The sequence below is a fragment of the Sipha flava genome, unplaced genomic scaffold (genome assembly GCF_003268045.1).
Source record: "Sipha flava isolate LNK unplaced genomic scaffold, YSA_version1 3_pilon_pilon, whole genome shotgun sequence".
NCBI lineage: Eukaryota > Metazoa > Arthropoda > Insecta > Hemiptera > Aphididae > Sipha > Sipha flava.
This window is the reverse complement of record NW_020273108.1, coordinates 3,315,259-3,341,880: the sequence shown is the minus strand read 5'-3', so window position 1 is coordinate 3,341,880 and position 26,622 is coordinate 3,315,259. Positions and strand designations below refer to the sequence as shown.

At 27.3% G+C, this 26,622-nt stretch overlaps 2 protein-coding genes across 4 annotated transcripts; one reads left to right on the top strand and one right to left on the bottom strand.

Moving 5' to 3' along the window:
• LOC112688632 (tubulin polyglutamylase TTLL5) lies at positions 1-26,619 on the bottom strand. Of its 3 annotated transcripts, none has more exons than XM_025561921.1 (12): positions 25,906-26,619; positions 13,350-13,456; positions 10,782-10,995; positions 10,448-10,713; positions 9,238-9,440; positions 7,656-7,839; positions 7,403-7,581; positions 7,154-7,333; positions 6,664-6,748; positions 4,796-4,958; positions 1,941-2,107; positions 1-726 (listed from the first exon to the last, which is right to left on the bottom strand). In XM_025561921.1, exons 1-12 carry the CDS (start codon positions 26,122-26,124, stop codon positions 585-587), a joined length of 2,109 nt encoding a protein of 702 aa, XP_025417706.1. In that variant the 5' UTR covers positions 26,125-26,619; the 3' UTR covers positions 1-584. The 3 variants fall into 3 exon arrangements, with proteins under 3 accessions (XP_025417706.1, XP_025417705.1, XP_025417707.1); XM_025561920.1 differs by having other exon boundaries at positions 7,403-7,584; positions 25,906-26,606; XM_025561922.1 differs by lacking the exon at positions 1-726 and adding an exon at positions 2,691-2,835 and having other exon boundaries at positions 1,978-2,107; positions 7,403-7,584; positions 25,906-26,478.
• LOC112688633 lies at positions 14,270-24,218 on the top strand. Its single transcript, XM_025561923.1, has 4 exons — positions 14,270-14,453; positions 18,729-19,209; positions 22,778-23,054; positions 23,142-24,218. Exons 2-4 carry the CDS (start codon positions 18,762-18,764, stop codon positions 24,178-24,180), a joined length of 1,764 nt encoding a protein of 587 aa, XP_025417708.1. The 5' UTR covers positions 14,270-14,453; positions 18,729-18,761; the 3' UTR covers positions 24,181-24,218.
• Positions 26,620-26,622: the final 3 nt, after the last annotated feature.

Here is a 26,622-nt window from a genome sequence, read left to right as displayed (position 1 = left end):
AACTCGTTTAAAAATTAAAATATTTTAGAAATCCTATAACACCGCGTAGATAATATTCTTTCATTCGAATTTTATAATAGGTTACTTTACTCTAATATTGAAGTTAACAATAGAAAATTGTTTCTACTAAACGCAGATTAGTTTTGTTGTACGTATGTAAGACGCAGATAACATATACTGATGTGGTGTCCTCTTATACGAAGCTGTATAAATATTTCAGCAGAGGAAATAATACAAATACACAGGTGTTAGGTCATAATGACATAATGTCGTACTGATTTGATCCTATGCGTGCATCAACAGTGTGGCGTTTAGTATCGGGTGGTAAAAAAGGTCGACAGCCATCAATAGTCAACGGTTAATAAACAGTTCGTCGAAAAATACTGCAATTGATCCATATTGTGTATATGAAATAGTCTTAATGATAAAATGTGATCGCTGGTTATACATATAAAGTAGTGATCATCAAAATATTCTTCGACAGCATTATGGTAAAGAAGAAAATAACCCAAACCAACAAAACGAAATATGAGAATACAAATGTAACAAAGTGGAACTGAGGAATCAAATCTAGCATAAAAAGATTACAATTTACGAGGTACTTGTCTATTTTCGAATTTTGATTCTTGACTTCTAATCGAAGTTTTAGTATCGATCACTGGATGTATTGCAGACGACAGACAATTGTGCTTAGAATACCCGATTACTTCTTCAATATCTTCTTTCCTATATAATAACAAAAAAGCGTGTACAAATCAATTACAAATAAATAATTAATTTGATTATCGACTAAATGTTTAGAAATATATAACTATAGTTTATACGGAAGACCAGAACAAGCACTAAATTTTAAAGGCCTGGTCAGAGTACAAATAATAACTTGATAAACGAAGAACATTTTTTTTTTTTTTTACAATGAATGTATCCCGTTTTGGATATTTAAAATATTATGGAACTAGGAAAACTATTCGTTACAACCAATGAGGTAGTGGTATTTCTAGATCCTTTTATAGGGAGGGGACGAACTTCATGTACCTATGTCTTCACATTTTTGTAATTTCTTATTATGATATAATTAAGAAATAACAAAAATTTAAAAAAAAAAGCCCATGAAGAGTCTGCTCCATTTACCCCGCCCGTGTGGATGCACCTTCAGTAAGGCACAAACAACGAAATAAATTATATTAAAACTGTGAGTACAACTGCACTCATCTTAACTTTGAAATGGTAACATTAAATTAAAAATAATAATAATAATAGAAAATAATCTAAGAGAGCTTCAAGTATAAAAAGCTTAATATTCAGGGGAGATCTAAACTTGGTAGTTATTATTTACTATGTTATGTTACTTGTTCCCGTGTCAGCTCAGCATAGAACTTATTTGTATATGTGCCTCACCAAAGAACAAAAAATATTGTAAACAAAGAAGTATTATAACCATAATAAAAATATGTTCAGAGATATTATATAAATTAAAGAGATATAATAAGACATTAAAGAAAATAATAGTTTTTTCAATCTAATTTTTTTTATAAAATAGTCGAATACCTCTCGGGCGAAGATAGGTAATTCAGCTAATATTTTTATATAATTGCATAAAAAAAATATTTTAATTGTGTTCAGATTCATAAAATTAATTCTTTAAATGTTTATATATTTATTTTCAACAATCTATAAAATCTGCATCCATCATAATGTCTCTGGTTCTACTCTAGTTAAAGTTATTTCAAGGACTAATAATTAGTAATAGACAATTATTGTTGATGCCAAGGTCCATTGATAGCCCTACGTTCAGATAACTTAAGTAAGACATCAAATAGATCACATTTACACAGAAAATACATAAAGATGTTCTCGTTGTTCTTAATTATAATATACAATTATAACCAACGGTAAAATAATGTATTTTAAACGAAATGAATTGTGAAAAATTAAATTACCTGGCACGCGAGAGAAATAAGTTGAACAACTTGTGCGGCAAACAGTTTGATGTACTCTCGTGGGCTGTGTACATTACTGTATCGTAATTGTATTTCAGTAAAAAACTTTCCAGCAGTTGAAATATTTCCATGGATTTTTTATCCGTCGACAACGTAGACTTGGGAATCTAAAAATATGGTGTTATGCATAAATTCAGAATTATATGCGTACACTTATACACCGTACATGCATATTTCGTAACTATTTATATTTATATTTATTTTATTTAATATAAAATCTGAACTACTGCGAGGATTGGAAATTTATGTTCAAAAGTATAGTACAAATTATATGCACCAAGTGTTTTAGGAATTAATAAATATCATTGTTTCGGGAAGAATATAAAATATATTTTTGAAATAATAGTACATATTTTAATTGTGAACCTAAGTAAGGAGTAAGTTAGTTACGAAGAAATGATAATGAAGTTAAATTATCAACATTGTGGTACATGCATTAATGGTGAATTAGTCAAATATATTTTTATGGTTAACTGAAGTTAATTTAAAATTCTAAGATGAAAGATAAAATTCAGTACTTAAACTGTTAGTTTGGTGTTATTATAGTATAATTAAGTTATAGAATGTATGGTCTTGATTTTTATTGAAAATCAGAAAATTTGATACGTATTATCATTGATTATAAATATTATTATTATAAATGACCAATGAATTGACGTGGTAAGCAGAATGTAGGTGGAGTTCACGTACCCATCGACGGTGGTAATACAAAAGTAAAAACGAGACAGTATTGTTTATAGTTATATAACATCACTTTCATAGACATGCACAAAATCCTGTTTCCGGTGTGGCTTTTATTTTTTTTTTGATCACTCATCCCATTATAAAACCCCGCCTAAAAAAAAATTGATATACAGTACATAAGTAAGTAGAAATAAAATTTATTAGAAAAACTGATGTACAATTTGATTATCAATGAACCGGAAATTTTTATTTTTTTGTAATTTGATAAAATTGATAAAAAAAAACTTTTGATTTTCCAAAAAAAAGAGTTATTAGCTCTTCTTACCTATGTACCTAGTACCTATTTAAAAAAAAGTCTCAGGTGTGGCTATAGCCCTATAAGCCACACCTGTACGCACACCTATGTTCACTTTATTAAAATTTTAATAGGTATTTCGCTTTTGTGTTACCATAGTCGACGAGTACGCGAACATCGCTTCCTACTTAAGTAGAAAATAAAAGAACAAAAAGAGGAAAACAAAAAACAAGGTGTCCAAGAAGTTACGAACGTAAAACAAAACATTTAATCAAGTGTGATAATTGGTTTACACGAACTATATGGCAACGCATAACACGTTACGATTGTTTACAAATTTGTAGTTTTTTTTATCGATTAGTATGTTTATTAGGATATTTTGCAAAAATTAAGAAAATGTTTGTATTAGGTATGGAAATGTGATGTACCGATGCGCTTTTATTTACTTATTTCATTAAGTGCATACCTACATATATGATTATTTTATTATTATAGTAATAACAGTACAAATGGTGACTAATATGGTGCAGTACAAAATTGCATATCTACTTATAATTACTTATTGTTTATAAGTCATAGAGGGAATTACCGAGATTTATTAATTTTATAGACGTTTTTATTACTCTTTTAAACTCGGTTCGCTTTGGCACATTTTACATGTACGATCATTTTACGCAGGTAATGTTAATTTTATCCACAATAAACACTAAAATAATGGGCCCAGTAACGACTTCGTCGTTCATTCTTAGTAGTCGTATTCTTTTAATACACATCAGTAAGCAAATCTGATAAATCATCGCATTGAAAAAACGATTTTAAGTGAAACCGTGAAGGTCGACGTAATTACAGTTCGCAATAAGTCGCTAAGGTTTCTAAATGCATAGTGGCAAGACAAAATTTTCATGCCTTTTGGTTATTCATAACAGGGAGGACGTTATGATTGAATAATTTACTTGGTAGTCATCTTCGTTGCCCTCACAGCAGTTACGCAATAACGTTTCATGTATATTATGTGAATCGAGAATCTTAAGTAATAATAAATTATATCTCACATTATATATATGACGTAAAAAGGAAATTGTATGTGCTTATACTGAATTTATGTTTCTAAATGTAAAATTGGGAACCAATATTATCAAAGAAGTATACTTATGAAGGTCATATGACATATAAATAAGCAAAATTATTATCACGGTTCGTTAAAATAATCAGGTTTGATGTGTTTTCAATGTCTGGTTTTTTTTAGCATAAGATAAAATAACTTATTTTTTTATCTTTGATCTAATTGATAAACTGTAAAACGAAAACAATCAATATTCTATCAAAACAAATATAAATATTTAACAGGCAAAGTGTATCATAATTTTATATTTAGCAAAAATGATTTAAGATAATTTAATTTTTGGAATAAAAAAAAATCAATTAAAAAATCAATTAAATTTCTAGCCTGAAATACAGTTATGTATGGTAAAATAATTAAGTGAGCTTTTAATGACTAATGATGGTTTTTTTTTTTTTAAATCGAAACTTGTATATTTTTGCTCACATAATATAATAATACTTCAAGCAAGAAATTTAAATGATTTTTTAATTTTTTTATTTATGTTGACAACTTTTATAAAGTTATAATTAAAAATATTTAATAACCCTCAGTAAATGATTTATTAAAATGTATTTTAATATAATATATATTGTGTTATGATTTATTATAATAAATAATAACAAACGTAATAATGTATAGTTATTCTGAAACTTAATAATTAACTTATAATTTAAAGAATACTTATTATATTTTATATATAAAAAAATAACTAACCTCAATTTCTAAAGGAATACTGAGATTTTTTGAAGCTTTTACCAAAAACATCAGTACTAGATCACTAGATGGATTGACATAATGTTTCTCCAAAGCACATTTTTTTAATAATGCAGAAATATAAGTCAAGTACAGAGCAAATGTTTGTCGAGCCTGAAGATCACTGAAATGCAAGCAAATATAGATGAAAAGAAAGGAAAAGTTATAAGATAAAAGTTTTAGTATTACATTGTTCAAAATATATACACAGATTGATTTGTTTAAAAGAAAAAATATTATATCTATTATTTATTAATTATAGATTTTGAGTGAAATTATGAATGTATTGTATTTTATTACGATATGTTTTATTTGCGTCTGTGTATATGGTTTGAACTGAAATTATTAGTTCGATCAGCATAATCAAAAGATAATTGATAGAAAAATGTATTATACTTTAAAAAGTGTAATTTTACACATTTTCCAGCAGTTTTTCAAATAATTGCGAAAAACTGTCTAAAAGTTATAAAAAAAAAAAACGGTGACATTTGAAGCAGGTCTTCGATAAAATTAAATTTTTGTTTATATTGTTACTCAAAAAATTAGGACTGTAGAGACTTAAAATTTTTACTGCACTATCACCATTTTCTATTTTTTTTTCTCGTGTCAGGAATTATATTTTTAAAATTAAATAAACATGTAATTTCTAAACAAAACAAAACTAAATAAATATTATCAAGTAAGTAAAAACTAAAACTAAGTAAAATATGAATAATAATAGGTAACACACCATTTTCTATGAATGTTATATATAATAATATTAATTATAATTTAAAAAGAAAATTGATATTTTGAGTTATTTATAAAAAATTCATATTTTAATGAATTTTTTTGAAAATGTCGATTAAATAAATTAGGTTTGACAAAAAATCTTGAAAATTTAATATATATTTCCTTGTACTAAGCTATTACTGATAAATGAAAAAATAAATTGAGCTTATTATCAAAAATGAAATTTACAATCGTTTAAATATTACATTTTGACAAAACGATAACATTTATAAGAATCCACTACATTATTGTAATTAAATATTCATACAAATTTAAATTTTATTTATTTTTACTTAAGGTTTAAAAATTGGAAACACGATTTTCCAAATGACTTTCTTTGTTGCAGAAAATAAAATAAAAATTACTGAAAATTCGTAAAAATAATTTATAGGCGTTATTATAATTAAATTTTTACGAAGTCGGATGTTCCAAAAAATTAAAATTATACGATATTATTTATTTTTATAACTATAGTTTATAAATACTTTAAATTTTCAATATTTTGCATTTTTTTTTTTGGAAATTAAAAAATTAAAGGTTCAATCTACTTGAAAAATTTGGTTTTTTAACTACATCATTCATATTTAGAAATATAAGCTGATCCACCTCACTTTTTTCACTCAGAATCGTTTTTCCAAGAACAGTGGAATTTTGGTTTCAAGTTTAAAAGATTAATGGAGCAATACCATTCACCCATCCACGTATTTCAACCGATATAGGGATTTCATACTTTATAGAAATTTAAAATTGTAAAATTTTTCATATTTGAACATAATTTGTCTATAAAATATATTATATTATTACATGGATTGTAAATATTTATAAATGTATACATTTAAATTTTTAAAATATGAAACGATTATAAATTGTTTTGAATTCCAAAAAAAAAAAAAAATTACAATAATTTATAAATGGTATAAATTGTATTTATTTACATCATACTATGTTGAATATATCACTCTGTATATCACGAAATTAAAGCAATATTGTTAATATAACGTATAATAGTTTAGTCGTTTAGGGTTTTAAATAGATATCGGCAATGTGTAATATTATACCTGAATGTATAACCATCCCTCAAGCATTTTGATATTGCTCTTTTTACCTTTGATATATCGGCTGTATCATCTATATCATTATAATCTGAAATGTTTAATAATATATATAATATGTATAGTTAAGGTTGACGGTATTTTCGGTATACCATAAATACCGTGTAAGCGGGATACGGACGGTTAAAAAAAAATCCATTTTTTAACTAGTTACTTGTAAAACTAGTTGTTTATTAGCGAAACGATATTAAAGTTAAATATATTGGTACTTGGTAGATTTTATTTATCGTTTTGAGTTTTTAGTATCCCGAATCATTACGGTTTTTCGGTATACCAAATAATTTTGGTTTTCGGTATATCGTTACAAACGGGTATTGAAATCAAAACCGTTGTACCGAAAATTATTTTCAATACCGTCAGCCCTATGTATAATATATAGTATATATTATATATTATTGAAAATAGATCAATAATATATAATTATAAATTGTATAACCATTTAAATTCCGCTGAGAATCTTTCAAAGACCGTTCATAACGATCCTGTCGACTGATATCCATATAAAATGAGGAATTGTCACTGAATAAATGGTCGTTTAAAAAATAATTGTAATTTCTTATTAGCTTCACATAGAACGGCGGTATGGTGGATCCCCTAGGTATGCCATTGATATTGTCTGTAAGCATTGCAATACATTTGTATATCAATTGTTATTTTACTTAAAATAAATTAATAAATACCTTACCCAAGTAAGAGGAGTATTTTTTCCACGATACGTCAGTAGGGAAAATCCGTATAAACCCTCTGCTTCTCAGATTTTGATCTGTTGTGTTTTTTAATAAACGTTTTTCATCATTGCTAAGATTGTTTATATTGACATTTGTGTTTCTCTTCCTTGGTATATCAGATTTTGGCCTCCGAACACTTCTAAAAATATATTGGTAACAACAATAATTGATCAGTATTATTAAAATACTTGGGCTACAGCTAAATATTACTTGTTAAAATTGAAGACCGTTGGGTCAACAATTGGGATACCAATCAAAGTAAATAAATCACATAGCATTGAACTTTTAATGCGAGAATCAAGTGCCGAGTCTATCCCCAATGACGGCGATAGGTTTACCTCAAGCAGCCAAGGCTTTAACTTATTGTCCACCAAAATATCAAACCCATACAGTTCTATAAAAATATGAAACAACTATTGTGTGATCAATATAAAAATAATTTAATAAGTTGTTAAGTTGTTACGTTGAGTAATAAATCTTGTCACTCAGTAAATTTAGAAATCAATTAACGATTGTGTATTAATTAAAATATTATATGAAATTAGTATATGGTTTCCAAACGTTTCACTGTGCATGACGGGTATTTAAGTAAAAGTATATAATATAATCAATAGTCAAATATCGTCAGGATCTCGAGGATAATAAATTAGCGCAAAATCCACTAAACGTCATGGATGTTTTACTTTATGTATGACACGGTGAATTCTTTATAGTATATATTATTTATTTACATTTTTTTTGTTTTTTGTTTTTCAATCATTATTATTTTTTTATTGATTAATAATTTATTACCCATAATATCTGTATAGTATGGTGTAATTTACTGTCTAATGTACGTTAATCAGTGAATAAATATAGAAAAAATGATGTGGTTGGTGCGAGGACACACACTGGTAAAGCAAAATGATTGGTTTAAAGCGACTGAACTTGTTTTATTGTGATGCATGAAAAATAAAATATTCATATTTTCATCTTTAGTGATAATTCATATTGTTTTAGGGAAATAGAACATGCTCTATTTGAATTAGTTTTTATATAGAACGATTGTTGAATCATTACATTAACATTTATTGATTTCCAATTTCATAATTTTTTTTTATGTAAAATTGGGTAAAATATATTTTTCTGAAACTAGTATTAGATTTTTGAATTTTATCGTTAAATATTCGTAGAATGCCATCAAAAATATATTTGTATTCATAACTGTGAAATGTCTAAACTTACATTCGTTATTTAGAAGATCACGAATAGAACATTAATTAATTGTATTATTTTTAGTTCGTTTCATATTCGAAAGATAAATTGAAAAACAATTTTTTTTGTTTTCTTCCTATTCAATATTGATCATAAAACATATAGTAAATATAAAAATTATAGAATTAGAGTCCTCATTGAATAACTAACGGTGATATTGATTGTTTACGTTTTATCTAGTGTGCAATTATGATGCTTTATTTTGACTAAAAGCATAATTACTGAAAAACATGACTTAAATTTCTTCAATTAGTTTTGCAATACCGATACGGGATCACTCTATAACACGGCACTCCTACATGAACGTAAGATATTGCCTATATTCAACTCCTGAAAAATGGTCCACTCTAAATAATTCCGTTTAATTGTCTTTTCGGTTCATTTCAGTTCCGATTTCAGAAAGTTTATGAACTGTATACTATGCAGTTTATAATACAATATATAATACAGTGTATAATATAAACATTTTTTATTATAACAGTTTGGACTAAATTAGCCAATAAAGTAATCATAAATTATTTTACGTATAAATAATTACCGAAACAATTTTGATTATGAGGTACAAAGCAATTGATTGCTGGTAACATTTGAGCAGTTGCGCTCATAATTGTTTTTATTACAATGTCTTCGATTTCCCTCATCAAAGTTTCAGTATTGATAAGATACTCTTTTCTTAGATGATTTAAAAGAGCACTCATGGACCATTTATGGCCAACGTTTTCTCGTTCAGGATCTGAATTTCTAAACCATAATTTACAACATTATATTAAAATATAATCTGATAAATAAGTCATAATGTTAAAATGTATAGTTAATAAATAATAATATAGACCAAAATAATATAACTAACTGATTTTACTGAAAAAACAAATTTTTTCAAAATTTATAAAAATCAAATTTTATATTAATTTTTTTAACTCGTTAAGTTAAAAATTAATGGATAAAGAAATTAACATAGTTAAAATAAATTATTTTAACTTTGTATCATATTAAGCATTTATGTGCAATAACCATACTACATATGGCAATACAAACTTACCTACTAAATGGCTAAATAATAATCATCAGTATCAAATTAAAACAAGGGCGTATTTGAGTTGAGGCTATAGGAGGAGAGTGAAACTAATTTTTCTTTAATACAAACTTAAAAATAATTTACAGTTCATTACCTACAGCTCATGTTCCTGTTATAATGATAACATATTATAATGACTAGTAATTTATATTCTTTATTATTTATACATTACATTTTTTAAATACAAATGGTATTCTATTAATGTAATTCTTTAATATATGATATATATATATATTTTATATTTATACTATAAATATATATATATCCATAATTAATCTATTTATATACTCTCACTGATTTTTTTGAAAACAATATAAGAAAATATCGATTACCTACATATTATAATAATATTTTTCAGATAAAAAAAAATATTTGAAAAATTGCTTTATATAAAAATTGAACTTAATTTTTTATTTCTATATAAAATTAACTTGAAATTAACACGTTATATATATTAAAAAAGTAACTTATTAAAATAAAAGTTAGTTCGAAAATACAGTTTATAATAACTTAGTTAATATTAACTTAACGTTTTTCATCTTTAACTCGTTAGTACTTAGCCTCAAATATTAGTGTTCGTGCGAGCGATAAATAGTAAAATGATGCTTACAAAATGATTTACCAAAAAAAAAAAAAAAAAAACGAAACATAAAAATATAATTTCTTTACGTACCTAATATAGCTAGGACTGCTTTTGTTGACACTATAGTTGCACAGATGCATCCGTCGATTATTAATTCTACTTCTATCACAAACGTATTTTACAGTAGCAAACCTAACCAAACCTTCTTCGTACAGATACACAACAAGTGGATTGAACGATGTAACCAGTACATACAAACGTAGATCCCATTTGAACCCGTTGACTAATAAAGGGTTATCAATGTACTTGGCAACAACAACGTTTTCTTTTAACGACGATTGGGTGTCCTTGAACGACTACGTAAATTGTAACATTGTTAGGAAGTTATATTTATTAAATTTAGTGACAAAGAAGTGTAAGTTACATAGTCCATAATTGTGATTCCTCTTCCTCGGGATAAGTCGAAAGGTTTTATTATCCATAAGCCTCGATGCCGGTATTGATTCGAAATAAATCGGTTGTAGTCTTTGGGCATAATATACGTTTCGGGAACAAAAGAGAAGTTTTTAATTCCATTACGATGGCTCATAATTTCGATATTTTTGTATAGCTTATCTTTGCGCGTTAATTCGCATGATCTAATGAAAAAACAATTTTAAAACATATTAAGGCCATTGTAATAATTCTATGATGTTGTTTTTGAACTTAATTAAGACTGTATTTTCGTTTTCTTTAGTTGTATATGTATTTAAAAATGGGAGCGCATAGAAAATCCGAAAATATTGTGTCCGAACCGCATATCAGAAGAAAAATATTTTAGCCGAAAAACATTTCAACCGGCAGTATTTTACCCGACAAATAATTTGGACAATATTATAACCGACAGTATTTTAGCCGACAAATAATTTGGCCGATAATATTATAGCCGACAGTATTTTAGACAATTATTTTATCGGTCATGTATCACCTAGATCTCGGGTCTATTAGATCCCTATGGTTATTTATAATACCCCCTGTGGGATAAACTGTTCCCCTGTCATTTAAATCCCCTTGGGCCATCAATAGATTTAGATCTTATAGATCTACATTGTAATAATTACGGTTCTCTTAGTTATTTCCCCCCTAAAGATCTAGTTGATCTCAAAATTAGTGATCTAATCTATTCTTTTAAATACTCGATGATGAATGTGTAAATATACAACATTTTGTGATATTTTGATAAATTATAGATTTTGTAATACATTACATATTTTTTCTGGAAATTGCTATTTTGACATGATTGTTAGTCGTTAAAGTTATTTTCGTCTAAAATATTTGTCGGCTAAAATACGGTTCGGCCATAATATTTGTTGAATGAAATATTGTCGGTTAAGTTATTTTCAGATCAAATACTGTCGTCCAAGATATTATTCGGCTGAAATAATTTCTGGTAAAATATTTTCGGGCAAAATATTATTCGGTCTAAATATTTGTCGGCTAAAATACTGTCAGCTGGAATATTTTCGGCTGAAATACTGTCAACAAAATTATTTTCGGAATTTTTATAGCCCTTTTTTAAAAATGTTTACATGCGGACGACTTAAACGAAAAAAAAATTGATTTGCTTGCCAAACATCGAAACACCGAATCATAAAGCGTAACGAAAAGTTTAAAATAATTTATCAAGTGTATAAATAATAATAATAAATAGGCTAATATTAGCCCAAGAAGTTGAAACCTATTAGAGGAATATAGCATATGATAGAGAGGAATAGGAGAAGACAGTTTTGGCGGTAAAATTTCACAACTGAACGTAAAACCGGATAAAAGAATAAAAACGTATGAATAATACCTAAATCGAATTAAATATAAAATTAATTATATTAACTAAACTTATATTAATATAAGAGATCAATTTTACTTGAATATTGCACATGTGTTATCTTTGTTTTGATTTGATCGTTATATGTTATATGTTTGAATAACTAATATGTAAATGCGTCATATTAATAATAAGTACATATTTCAACTATTAAAACACTACGAACGACGAAAACTCGACGAAAAAAATTACAGAATTTCAAAACAAGTGCATACCACAATCACTTCATTCAGAACTTATATCCTTGAGATGTTAATTTCAAAACGTATCTAAGAAAATCGAAAAAGGTACACGGAGAAATATTTCTAAACTCATTTTTAATCAAATTTAATATGATTTTATATTTAATATATACATCAGTTGAATTAAGTGGTAAATATGAAAAAACCTATGATATAAATAATTCAAATATCAGTTGTATGAAGGTGAGTCATTATTAATAGTAATGTAGGTATTATATACGAGTAGATAATAATTATCTAGTAATTTTTACACTTATTGCTATAATAATACAATTATTAAACTGTAATGTATTCATCAAGTCTAATAAAACGTGAAAATTATTTTTTTTTTTAGACCTGAATAGATGCTGCCATGAATTATTATAACTACACATTTTTGAAATCTTAGGATAAAATATTTATTTTTTCATGATGTCTTTACTCGCTATTAGTACATCACACTTAAACAAGTTTCAAAATGTGTGTTTATATGTATGTATCATATATATATCATATTTATATGTATCATACGTTTTGTAAAATAGGTTACGGGTAATAATACACTAATTATTAACATTGATATTTTTTTTACGTGAAATTTGCTGTATCAAAAACTACGACCGATTATAATTATCTTTCTAATAAATTTAACACCATAATGTCAGGTGGAATTTATATAGTTTTAAAGAAATCGGTGCCGGCAATAAGGAGTTTCTACAAATTAAGACTTAATTGTTTTAACACATTATATAATTAATTTTACAAGTTCGTATTGTATAAAATAAAATTGAATAGATCATTAATTAAAAGTAAGAGACCATTCAGTTATAATATTCAATAAATATTGTGTTTTCAAATTTACCGTAATCAAACATCTGATTATTAATGATTTAACAAAATAAATAATTACCTAGGAAAATGATTGACACGCTGGTAAGATCTCAACGAACTAATGATTTTCGTATTAACATGATTGTTTGACCATAATAAATTATAATCATTTGAATCAGAGTTAACCTGTAATAATACAAAAACAATTAAGTTCATATATTAAATTGTATGCTATATTTATTTTTAATTTTATGTTAAATTGTACTACTGCAAAACAAAGTAATGTGTAATTCGTATAAATAACAATTGTTATTTGTGAAAATTATAGTTTTGTATATAGGTTTCATTATACTAGTCAATTAAATTTCATGAACCTCTTAATACCAAACGGAAATTATTTTAATTGTACTAGCTGAATTACCCTGCCTCGTCTTTGAGATATTTTATTATTTTAAACTGTAGCAATAATTACTATTTACATGTAAAAAAAATGAGGTTGAAAATAAACGCAAAATAATTTTATATTTTATTGATATTAATTTTTATTTATTCATATATAAATGTACATACACTTCAATTGGACATTATTAAAATCAACACATTCGGCAAAATAAAATATTTTTAGGTGACAAAATAGTGAAACAATCTGTAAATCCCAAACTGAATCCTAACATTTTTACGACTCTTATAAATTCAATTTTTGAAAAGTCATTCCTTAATGCACCTAACATAGTAACATAAGTACATATCCTCAATATTTCAAACAAATCGTCTTGATAATTATGGCCGTATATTGTTCAGTGGGAGAATGGTGGGTGTATGTGAGTATATTATCAAAATTAATAGATTTTATTTTTTGGAATTTATTATCGCTATTGGAGCAATGAACGTGCACAAGGCAAATATAATACATCGAGCCGAACAAAATTACATTTTGCTAACTTGTTGTTTATGTGCTTAGAGTAGTGGTAACGTATAATCATCATGAACTTGAATTGCACGAACCTATAAGCCGACTGCAGTCTTGATGAGTCGGTTCCGTGAACACGTCTGTGTATCGGGTTTTTATATATTTTGGTAGTTTCTTTTAATTTGTTCAAAGTCAGGAAGACTAATAAATCGATATTGATAGATTGTTTTGCTTTTAATAAGTCAAAATACATACATGACGACGATTTAATTAGTAAGTCTTATTTATATTATATACTTACAACTACATAATTAAAATTTAAAATATCTATTATAAATTTCAATTGATTAAATAAAAATTATAAATGAATAGTAAAGTAATTTATTGGAAGGTTTCTTCGTGGATCGAAAAAATGTTTAGCAACATTTAATTAGTTCATACAACAGACAATAATATTATGAATATCGTTTAACAGTAATAAATGTTAATAATGTACATAAGAATGAAATTAATTTATATTATTAAATCATTATTAAAAATTAAATAATTACAAATCTATAATGTAATAAATTATAAATATTTATTATTTAAAAAAATACTATTCTATCAATTTTTAAGAAACAAGCACTATGCTCATATGAAAAAATTCTAAAATTATTTTAATAGACTAATCTGGTAATGGATATGAATAAATAATCAAAAAGAAATCATTGGTTTAAGTTAGTCATTCTATTTTAATTACACGTAATTTATTTTATTGTTTTATATTAAAAATAAACGTTTAACAAAATTAAAACAATAACTAAATGGTTTTATTGATATGTAATTTATATCAATAAATGATATATAATAATATATATAACATACAGGAACATATATACACACACGCAAGGCCGTAACTGAAAAAAAATTTCGGGGGAGTCTAACATTATTATTTAATACAATTTATAGTTAATAAACTATATTCACCGCTAAAATGTTTCTACTTTTTAAAATTTCGGGGGGGGGGGGGGGGCCGGACTCTTGGACCCCCCATTTATGGCCTTGCACACACGCACACACACATTAGGAGAATAACAAAGAAGTACCTTTGAACTTCATTATTGTTGAAATTATTATATAATTTAAAAATTGAGATAGTACCGTTAAATCAAGTGCACGGTCAAAATATTCACATCATTAATTGTTAGTTTACCTTATTTATTTGATTATTTTCATAATTGTCCAATTGATATTAAAACATATTTCTGAATATATACTCGTATAAATCAATGGTAATGGGACTAAAAGTTATCTTATTTTTTATCATTACATTAGATTAGTCGGTAGGTCCCATAGTACATCATAAAATATATATATAAGCCTTGGCTTTCATGTTTTAATATTAAAATGCTAATATGTACGTAGGTTTGTTTATCTTATTATGAACTATCAGATATTAGTTTAATATGAATAAAGAAGGGACTGTAAAAGAATCTTGAAACATTATGGATGTTCTAATTGCGTAAATTGTTGATAAGTTACACATCATATCACTGGTAAAAACAAGCTAAAAATATATATTCGTTTACTATCTATAAACATCTACTTGTACTAATTAATTACATTAATAACATGAATTGTACAATAATTTCATAGTTTTAGTTAGTGTATTACATCTTTTCATCTTGTTATTTCAATGTTGTTAGTATTTCAATGTTTATAAATTGCAGTAGGCATTAGTGAATGAAATGTTATTCGTCATAGACAATAAAGATTAGATAATTTTTCATTTACCTATATTAAAAAATATCTTACTAATGTTCAACGATGAATATTTTACGTTTATATGTTGATTCTTGATTTTTGATTAAACCATAAAAATTGATTACAAAAAGCGTAAAAAACATTTGGACGGATATATGTGAACATTTTATTATTATAGAACTACAATTGTAAGAGTTTTGTTAAAGTTTTTTTTTCGATTTGATTAGATATTATTTGAATTAAATTATTTAAAACAAAATTAGAAATCGTAGTATGAAATATATGATGTATACATTTATATTTATTCATTCCGAGTAACTTTAATTAAAACCTGAGAATTCACAAAATCTATTTTATGTCTTTATACATATAGCATCAAAACCTAAGACTCATTTTTACGAGTGCATCACGAACGGGAAAAATGTTAAATAAAATTAATCAGACACAAACGTCAATGATACGGTTAAACGGAAACACAATAAATAAGTAAAACACAAACACCGCGCAGGTATGCGAGGCCAGCAGGTTTATAATATTTTAGAAATATAGCACGCATTTGAAAATCGGAGTTACCAAAGTATCAACTAGTAGATATGACAGCATTAGTGTGGGCTATCAAATATATTTATATATCAATAAACCTTGGAGGCTACCACTGTGTATAAATCATAACGTCGCCGAGCTCTGAATTAGCATTGAACGGACAATCATTAAACCTCACCTATGTTGATACATTATTGCTAGCACAGGTACGCGTACCGGCTGAAAATTGCACAAAATATAATAAATTATAAGTCAGAACACATATCCGGAATCGTACTGTTACTCATACTAAAATGATAAACATCTTCTAAATATTTAAGACCCCGGAAGTTTTTTTTCTAGTCACATTTCTTCAGTTTTTTTTTCTTTTGTTACAATAAAACTACCTTCGTAGAAAAATATTCCTAGTGCGTGTACTCGTATTAATATGCATTATCTTATAAAGAGAATAAACGTTGTGTTCACTCTTTCAAACTATTATTCCGATGTTACAGTTTCTTATTAAAATGCACACGTACCTATACAAAAGATATGCACCAAGTACTTACGAGTACGCTAAACAATACAGATGCTTATAGTAGAATCCTTGAGCATATTGATTCGATTGTTGTGCACGATATGGGACGATTAATTATAAACTAGTCCGTTAAAATATTTTAATATTAATTCGATGCCACATGAAAAATAATTTTTAATGATGATTGTTTGAAAGAATATAGCTTTAATATTTTTATTTAATTTACCTACTTATGACATTGTAAGTTTTTTTAATTTCTCGTTTTTTCTATAGTAAAATATTACCATTACTGTCGGTAGCGTAATATTATTGTTTAACTACAACACGTTATTTATAAACAATACGTATTTATTTGATTAACGATTTGATTGTTGTGATGTGACAAAATAAATGGTTATGTTTTTAATTTGATAACACTTAACGTCGTTAATTTACAATTTAACCAAATCTTTAAAAACAGTTCGTATACCGTTAGTATCACAATTTTCAAAGCAGAAAAAGCTTAGACGGAATCACTTTGTTAAAAAATCGTCACCAAATCCATTATGAACTTTTAGTCGAATGAAAATTTTAGCATATAAAATGCGTTTTCGTACGATACGTATCGACGGTTAAAATATTGGTCTTTAAACATAAAATGAGTTCCAATTTCACTCGTACAAGCACTAATTAAATGTGTCCGAAGAATAAACAGTTTTTTCCATTTACTCGTATCATTGTACTGCAGTACGCCAATATTTCGATTTTTCGCCGCCAACATGGACCAAAATAAAAAAAAAAAAATAATAATAACAAAAAATAAATATAACTATAAGGATCATGCTTTCGGTTCGCGCCGTAGGATGGTATTGTATGCTCGTCGCTCGTTCCTACGACCATAATCACACCACTATTCTGCCCGGCTAAGAAAAAATGCAATAATTAAAAAAAAAAAAAATAGATAATACTCTCTTACGTATAACATAATACCGTAACTATAGTTATTTATTCAAATATAGGTCCTTGTATGAAAATTATATTGCCGAATTGCAATTAAATATTATCGATACTTAGCAAAAACGCCGTAAACACAACTTGCTAAGAAAGAATGCCGTATGTCTTATCATATACGGTAGTTTTACTAAGCACTTTACTTATAATCCATTTTACAGCATTGTTGTTTAGGAGGAAACATGTCGTAATAATTCCGTGTCTAATAATTTTATTTTAAATTACTGATAAATGGTAATTTTTGAGATTTCACTGTTGTACACTGTTACTCACTATACACATATTTGGTTCACTTTTCTGTAATATTTTGTTAATATTTTAATGATCAGTAAATTTTCGTAATTAGAATTACGGAGTTTTTGCTTAGTAAACAATTCTAAATAATTGATAGCGTTTTCAGTATAAATATAAAAATCAGAATATCTTGATGAAATAAAATTTGAAAATAAAATTGAATAGTTCAATTGGATCAGATATTTTACTAATAAAAATTATGTATTTTACTTTGAAAAATATTATATTTATAAAAATATAACAGCCAATAATTACAAAACATTAAAATTTATTTCACTCAAAATGGCATGTAGGAAACTTACGGTATTCTACCTTAACAGGACAGTATTGTTATTGTTACGATTAACTCTTGAATAGTTATTACGACTGTTATTACGCGGATTGCAATAACATGTCCTGTACCTCGTCACAACCAGAAGCGGTAAATATCAACTGATCTCTACACCGTCGTGTTGCAGGTTCGGTTCAGTGACGGAACATCGAAAAGAAAAATGCCTTGCCGTTATCAACCGCGAAGCCTGTTGGAGCTCTCCGAGGACGCGGTTGCGTCCGGTCTGGTGGGCACGTGCTACGAGGCGCACGAGATGTCGCATCGGGACGCCGCGTGGACGCAATCACGCACGTTGGCGTTCACCAGACACCGGGTGCGGCCGTTCTGGACCGCGTCCGTCCCGTCGCCCGTCCGCCGCCGGTTGCTGGACAAGTGCATGGACCGCATGGCGGACGCGATACGCGATGGCCACGCCATCAGCTCGGCCGTGGGCAACGTGTCGCTGTACCTGCTGCACATCATGCTGGACACGGACATCCGGGGCCTGAGGGTACAGCTGTGCTGTTACTACGGGTGCAGCCACCAGACCGCTTTATTCAAACTGTTGGCGACCGAAGCCAAAGGGCTGGTTTCGCTGGAACTGGCCCGACAGACTCTGTTCAGTTTGGGTACGTATGCGAAACGAACGATCGGAAAACGATACCAACACGTGTTGTCGCAAACAACCCTTTATTGCCATCACCCTTACGCCCCCCAATCCCCTCTCCACAGCAATTGATGGTGAGGTCGGTTCGAAAACGAGTTTTTTCTTTCGCCTTTTACGATAGTCAATAGTTTTTACACACGTTTAAGACGACAAAGAACATTTAATTTTAAACAGTAATTTTCAGACTCGTGAGTAATTTATTTACAACGATGGTAAAATGTAAAGGATCGCGACCTATAGGTAGTTATGGAAAGAATTCCTAAATACGCGCTTGCCATCTATCGCGAATCCGTAACTATTTTGTCGACCGAAACTACAGGGATCTAACCGGTGAGCAAGAAGTGTATATTGATAATATTTCGTACGTTTTTATTTTTCTCATTTAAATGGCCAGAAACTAATAGAAACAGACAGTGGCGCAACTAGTGGTGAGGTTTGGGGGTTGTAACCTCCCAAAATTTTTCTAAGGTTTTTACAAATTCTATGTAGAAAAAAAATAGTTTATCTATTTACACGAAAAACGGCTGATTTTTATGAAATATAAATATTATTCGTATTATAATTGATAACTAGAGCGCGGATTTGTATGCACTTAAAAGTATCGAAATATGCCATATAATATGCAGTAAAAATCATGGAAATATGCAAAAAATATGCAGTCAAAATCATGAAAATATATAAAAAATATGCAGTCAAAATTATGAAAATATGCAAAAAATATGCAAGAATTTTTTATTTATTTAAAATTTATAATTCAACTTATAAAAATTAATTACTTAAATACATAATATACAAAAAAAATTAGGGAATTTTCTGAACATAATTTATTTTTAAAATTTTATTTATTATTAAAATAAATAATTATATGCATTTCAAAATTATCTTCTGTGAAGCTATGTCGTTTATCGGTTAACATATTTTTAAAGAATGAAAACGAACCTTCGATGTCAACCGAAGTTATTGGGGCTTATTTGAAGCAAGTGCTATGTCGATAATCGACTGACACAGCAAGAGCGATTAAGTTTACGTCGTTATCGATTATTTATTTTATAACTAAATATATATATATATATATATATATAAATTATTATTTGGTGACTATGAAATTTATTTTTAATTTTTCTACTAGACAAAATATTATTTTATACAGTATTTTTTAAATTTTCACTTCAATATGCAATAAATTTTGAATTTTGCCAAAATATGTAAAAATATGCAATAACCTCTAAATATGCAGAAATATGCAAAAAAAAATTTCACCATTAGCTTCAAATTATGATGATTCGTGGAAATAACTGACAAAAATCCAAAAATATTGAAAGGAAAAAAATATGTGATTGCATAGAAATCCGCGCTCTATTGATAACAACAATAATATGACAATATGGAACGTTTTGTAACGCTCTGTTCAACTTTAAAACATCATTAACCTTGCTACTACGATTTCTCGATAGTCGTTGCAAATTTTTTTTTTTTTGTGGCATCGCAATATGAAATAGAAGTTAAACAGTTTAATTTGTTATTTAAATATTTTACTTATAACCCTAATTTAATCTTACTGCCTTATCCTGCAGATAATGTTTATTTTTTCCAAATTCACAACTCCCCTCTCTGAAAACCAATCCTGGTTGCGCCACTGGAAACAGATATTCGACATCATTAAGTAAACTCAATCTGAGCTTCCGGTAGAAAATAACGAGAGGTGTGAGTTGTGTGCGTCTAAATTGCAGTGATTAAAATGAGCGTCGTTCAAAGGTGGCTCAGCGTCCTCGCGAACAGCGCCAACGGTTCGATGTACACGCATGCAATGCAGTTGTTCTATAAATTTACAACAAAATTGTTTGTATCAAGACCGATTTCGTTAACCTTAATATCTCGACGGTAATTATTTTTACTAAGATTGTTATCTAGCCACATAAATAATAATAATAATAAAACACGAGTTTTAAATGTGTTCTCACAAGGTTATGTAACGAAAATTACACGGAGAAGTGACATTAAATGGTCTAGGACATAGGTCTAATGACAATACCCGTAGCTATAAATAGGTATTACATAATTCAACCAAATAAATGGTTTTCCGTCATTTTCTGGGGTACGATTAATTATACATAAGTATAGAGTGTAGTCTGTAATCTGTTACCGTAGGAACGTGTAATAATAATATTTATAGTACTAAAGTACACAAAAATGTGACGTGGACTCGTGGTCAACAATTAAATAAAAGTGATCAGCATAAAAATCAGCAGCTATAACAACAATTATTATTATAATAATTATCATATTGGTCGGATGTATCAAAGTTGGCAGATTTGGAGGGGACGATGCCTGACGATATTAAAAATGCATTAGCTGTTGCAGGACGATGTAATAATTTTAATGAACAGGAAGTATATATGAACATTGTTTTAAAATTGTAATCGGGTATTTTTTAATGCTGTTCAAAATTTAAACAAAGCTTTTTTTCTTAAACATTAATACTTGAGAGTCAATGATTTTAATTGAAGCGATTTTGATTTAATGAAAATAAGTAAAGATAATCATAATCAAATTACTTGATTATTGAGAATTATTAAGATATTTCGATTATGTAACCAAGTGATTCTTCACTCGAATAATAATAATTTGAGTACCTACTTGTCAGTTGACTTATCGAATAGGTTAGGTTATATATAGAATTAGGTATTTTAGAATCCAAAGTAAAAACGTAAATAATTAAATAAATATTATTAATTAGTTACCTAATACTTTATTACTTGTTGTTTAGAATATTTTCATTCAGCGGAGGATTGGCTAAAAATTTCGGTCCGGGAGATTATTGTATGACCGGCCCTATACTCGTAGTACTATAATACGACTACCGGCTCACCGGAAACTTTCCCGGTATCCTTGTGGGCCAATCCGCCGCTGTTTTCATTAGCAGACTAACTTCTAAAAATCTAGTTTACATAATATTTTTAAATAGTACCTAATTAAAAATTGTTTTAATAGTTAAAATCGTTAAATTTATTAATAATTATAGTTATATATGAATAGAAAAATTGTAATATTAATTCTTAATATGTATATTAATTTGCCTGGTAAAAGTTAAAATATAAAAATACAAACAAAAAAAAATGGGATTATGATTTATTATCATTTATTTCAATTGAATATTTTGAGTAATTTTTTTTTGTTGCTTTATGGGCCATTTAATTAAAATCTAATAACTAAAAAATATTATTTCATCATTATTTACATTTTATTATTACATAAATTAAAATGTTCACGTAATTATTTCGAGTGATATCTTGATAATGCAAATACATTGATTATTATTGGAATAATAACTACCTAATGCTATATCATTTGAAAATTTCGAGTGATATCTCAATTATAAGAATATATCTATTTTTAATAACTCGATTATGTTCACGACTAAAAATAATGAAAAGTTAAAGAAATTATTAATTGTTTATTAGAAATTATATAGGGTATGTATAACAAAAACAACTACTATTAATAATAAATATACTTATTATATTTTTCAGATGCACAACTATTTCATAAAGTACTGTTATCAACGACTAATTTGAAAAGATTGGTGTTAAAAAATATAGCTAGCGATAAAATCCTTAAAACTATTGGTCAGTCATGTTCTCAGCTAGAAATACTCGATGTATCTCATTCGAGTCAAGTAACCGATAATGGTATAAAAGATCTCCTACTACAAGTTGAAATTAAAGATAAATTAAATCATTTTAAGAGAAAAAAGATTCAAACAACTAATAAAATGTCTTGGTGGAATGTTATAAGAACACTATCAAGGTAAATAATTATATTGAATTTATTTCTCATACGTCATTAGGTTTAAAAATAAATTTAATATATTTTGGTTTTGATTTTTGATTTTAGAAAAATTAAAGTAAAAACAGTTAGCGAAAGAAGCAAAATAAATAATTTATCATTTATCTTAGAATATTGTCAACAACCAACCAAGCTATGTTCTACATTGTATATGTTAAATATTGCCAATACTAGTGTCACAAGTCATGGGATCCTAATTGCTTTAAAAAGTATACCAAAATTGGAAACATTAGGCGAATACTGTCACATTGGTAAAGCTTTAGAATTACTAGATAAATCTTCAATACCACCAACTAAACTTCAACTCACTATGGCTAATGCGTTTCGTACAACTTCATCAAGATTACAATTACTTTGTAACACATGTACAAAATTAAATAGACTGACTATTACAGAACCATTGCATTCTCCAATGATGCTCAGTCAGTTACCCAAAACTCTTACATTTATAAATTTACAAAATGTTCCTACCGATAATGCATGGTTAGATGGATTATACAAATTCTTGTCGGGGCCACAATCACAAAACTTATGTGAGCTGTTTTTAAAGTTCCGAAGAGAAGAAGTTCTACCAACGGTTGATTTGAATAATTTTTTACCTCAATTAGTTAATCTTGAAACATTGTCAATCGATGGAGTTCAATCAACATTCCATTCAGATTGCTCAAATATTGTACTAAAAAAACTAGAGAAAATCCAACTCAGTAATATTGACAATTCGAACACATTGCAACAACTATTGGAATGCACACCAAGTTTGAAAGTATTACACGTTTATGTTTGTTTGGGATTAAATAGTTCAAACCTAATAGACATATTAAATACTAGAGAAACTTTTCCTGCAAAAAAAATTTCAAAAAGTTTAAACTGTATATATATTAATGATCTAACTCTAGCCAATATTAATACAATTAAATGTATTATGGATTTGTGTCCAGAAATAAATAAAATTGGTAATATCAATAATTGGGACATTAGCCAAGAAGAGATTAAAGAGTTAAATATGTGGAAACATATAAATAATTTTAAATTAGAAATACATGCAAATTCACATTGGTACTGTTCCGAATGTTTTCCTATTTTGTAATATTTCAACATAAAAATAATTTATTTAATATTTAAATATTTTGCTATACATTTAGTTAGTATTTATAAACTTTGAAAATGTATGATATATTTTAAAAACTTTACATTTGTTGTAACATAAAAATACTAATTGTAGTATTACTCGTATTATTAATACAGTAATCTATTCATAAAGTGTGATTTATTTTTATTCCTATAATGCGTTACCTATTAATGATAAAATGACCTCTGCTATTTATTGAATATTTTAGAAATAAGACAATTGTGAAAAATATTATTGAAATTATTACTCTAATGTATTAATCGAACACTAAATACTGGTATTATGATGAATTATTATTACTTAAAATGCTAACAATTAAGTACCTATGCTATATAAAAAAAGGATTTTCTTTTATATTCTAAAAATAATTACATTTTTTTTACAAATTGATTGATTTTTTAATCCAACAGCTACCTAAATTTAACTTTAAATTAATCATTTGACAAAAGTTTTAAACTAATTTTATTATACTTACTTCATTCAAATTATTCAAAGTAGTACATTATATTTTTATAAACTTAATGGTCATTTTATTTATATAAACGCAAAAGACTATTCAATAATCTACATTTATACATTAACTTATTGAACAATGTATCAAAGTAAAATGGTATTTACTTATTGTCACGTACTATACATTATCATTTAATGCAAACAAAACAAACTAAAAATTTTATTTTGAAATTATAGTACTTTTAGGACACAAACAGTTATTATTTACATGGCTATCTTACATGGAACAAAACAAAATAAGATAACTTTAATAGATAATTGTATGAGCCATACATTAAATAAAAATGAATAAAAGACTATAAAATGTTTTAAATATTATTTAGGTGACATCTACAAAGCAGCAACATGTGACAATGCAATAAATGGCAATAACATTTAGATTTTTGAAATAAATAGATAAATTATATATATATATATTATTATAGTCAAATTTGTTCTAAAATATAAAAAGTGTAAATTAATGACTATTGTGCTTTTAAGTCACTCTGACTGAGCTGGACAATAACTGTTTGAATTACAATGAAAATTCAAAGTGTATAAAATGAATAAACAACAAAATTACAAATGTTTACAAATATAATTTACTGTATACTATTCATAATTTATACTTATATTTACACAGCATCATTGAGATCAGAACAAAAAACATAAAAGTTTAATAAAGGTTAAGCGATAATCTCAGTAACTATAGATATTTTTATTCATTAAATAATCCCAAGGCACTTTTTGAATAAAATCCTCAGTATTGATGGCTGTTTATAAAGAAATTTGAAATTGATAAAGAAAACCTATATAATGAAGTTATTAAATATAAATCTCTTATAAGTTTCCAGCAAACATTTGCAATTGTAGGCAATTTTTAATAGATTAGATATCTACATTAGATTAGATATCATCTTACATAATTTTAGGGCAGTTTTTGGTGAAATAGCATGAATAAAATAGTTTATTACAGTATCTTATTATTATAATTTTCATACAGATAGGTTAGTTACAATTATTTTAATCATTTTAGACAGTTTTTTAATATGCCTATTTTAATAATAAATATACGAGATGTAATTTTACACAGTTCAGAGATTAAAAATATTAAATAGGAGAGCATAAACATATTTTTCTATAACCATAATGCTTTACACAAACCAAAATCATGCGCAAAGAGTATCTCACCTCACGAAATCCATGGTTTGCTAGTAAAGTTAACACCAATTTTGAGTCAACATTTAACAACTTAAATGACATGTTAACCGATTTCCAAGGCACATCATCCAACGGTCGGTCCAATGCTGACGGATAAAACACACAAGTCTCATGACCATTGGAAGTATTGAAGACATATTTGGTGTACTGTTGGTCGATACTGTTTCTACCCTTTGTGGCGCTGCTCATTTTTATTTCAAAATTAACCAATGAACTAGATACGTAATGCGACAACACAGTCTAAATAACTAATAACACATAGTGCGGGACAAAATTATTTATTGCGGGTAAAATAAACAGCAGTGCTGCTTAAACATTGCATTGATCCAACATTGCGATTGGCGACAGGTAATATACTTTATTACTTATTTACTACCCAACGCGATGTCACTTGGCAATAAAACGACGAGAAATTAAAGAATACGACGACTTTTGTTGATAATAATGATTACGATCAATAATAATGTTGTTGTTGTTGTTAGTTACCAGGGCGTCAATGCGTGTACGTACACAACAACCGTAATGGAATTTAATAGATGTACTGCTTATTACACGAGTATCGTAGATCTTTTATTTCAAAGTTCATACGATAAATCGCGAAATATCCGAGCGTGGAGTTCGTGGATAAATAGTTTTTGAACGCGATGGCTTCAAAACAGTTTTAGTTGTTGTTTTTACGGTAGCCAT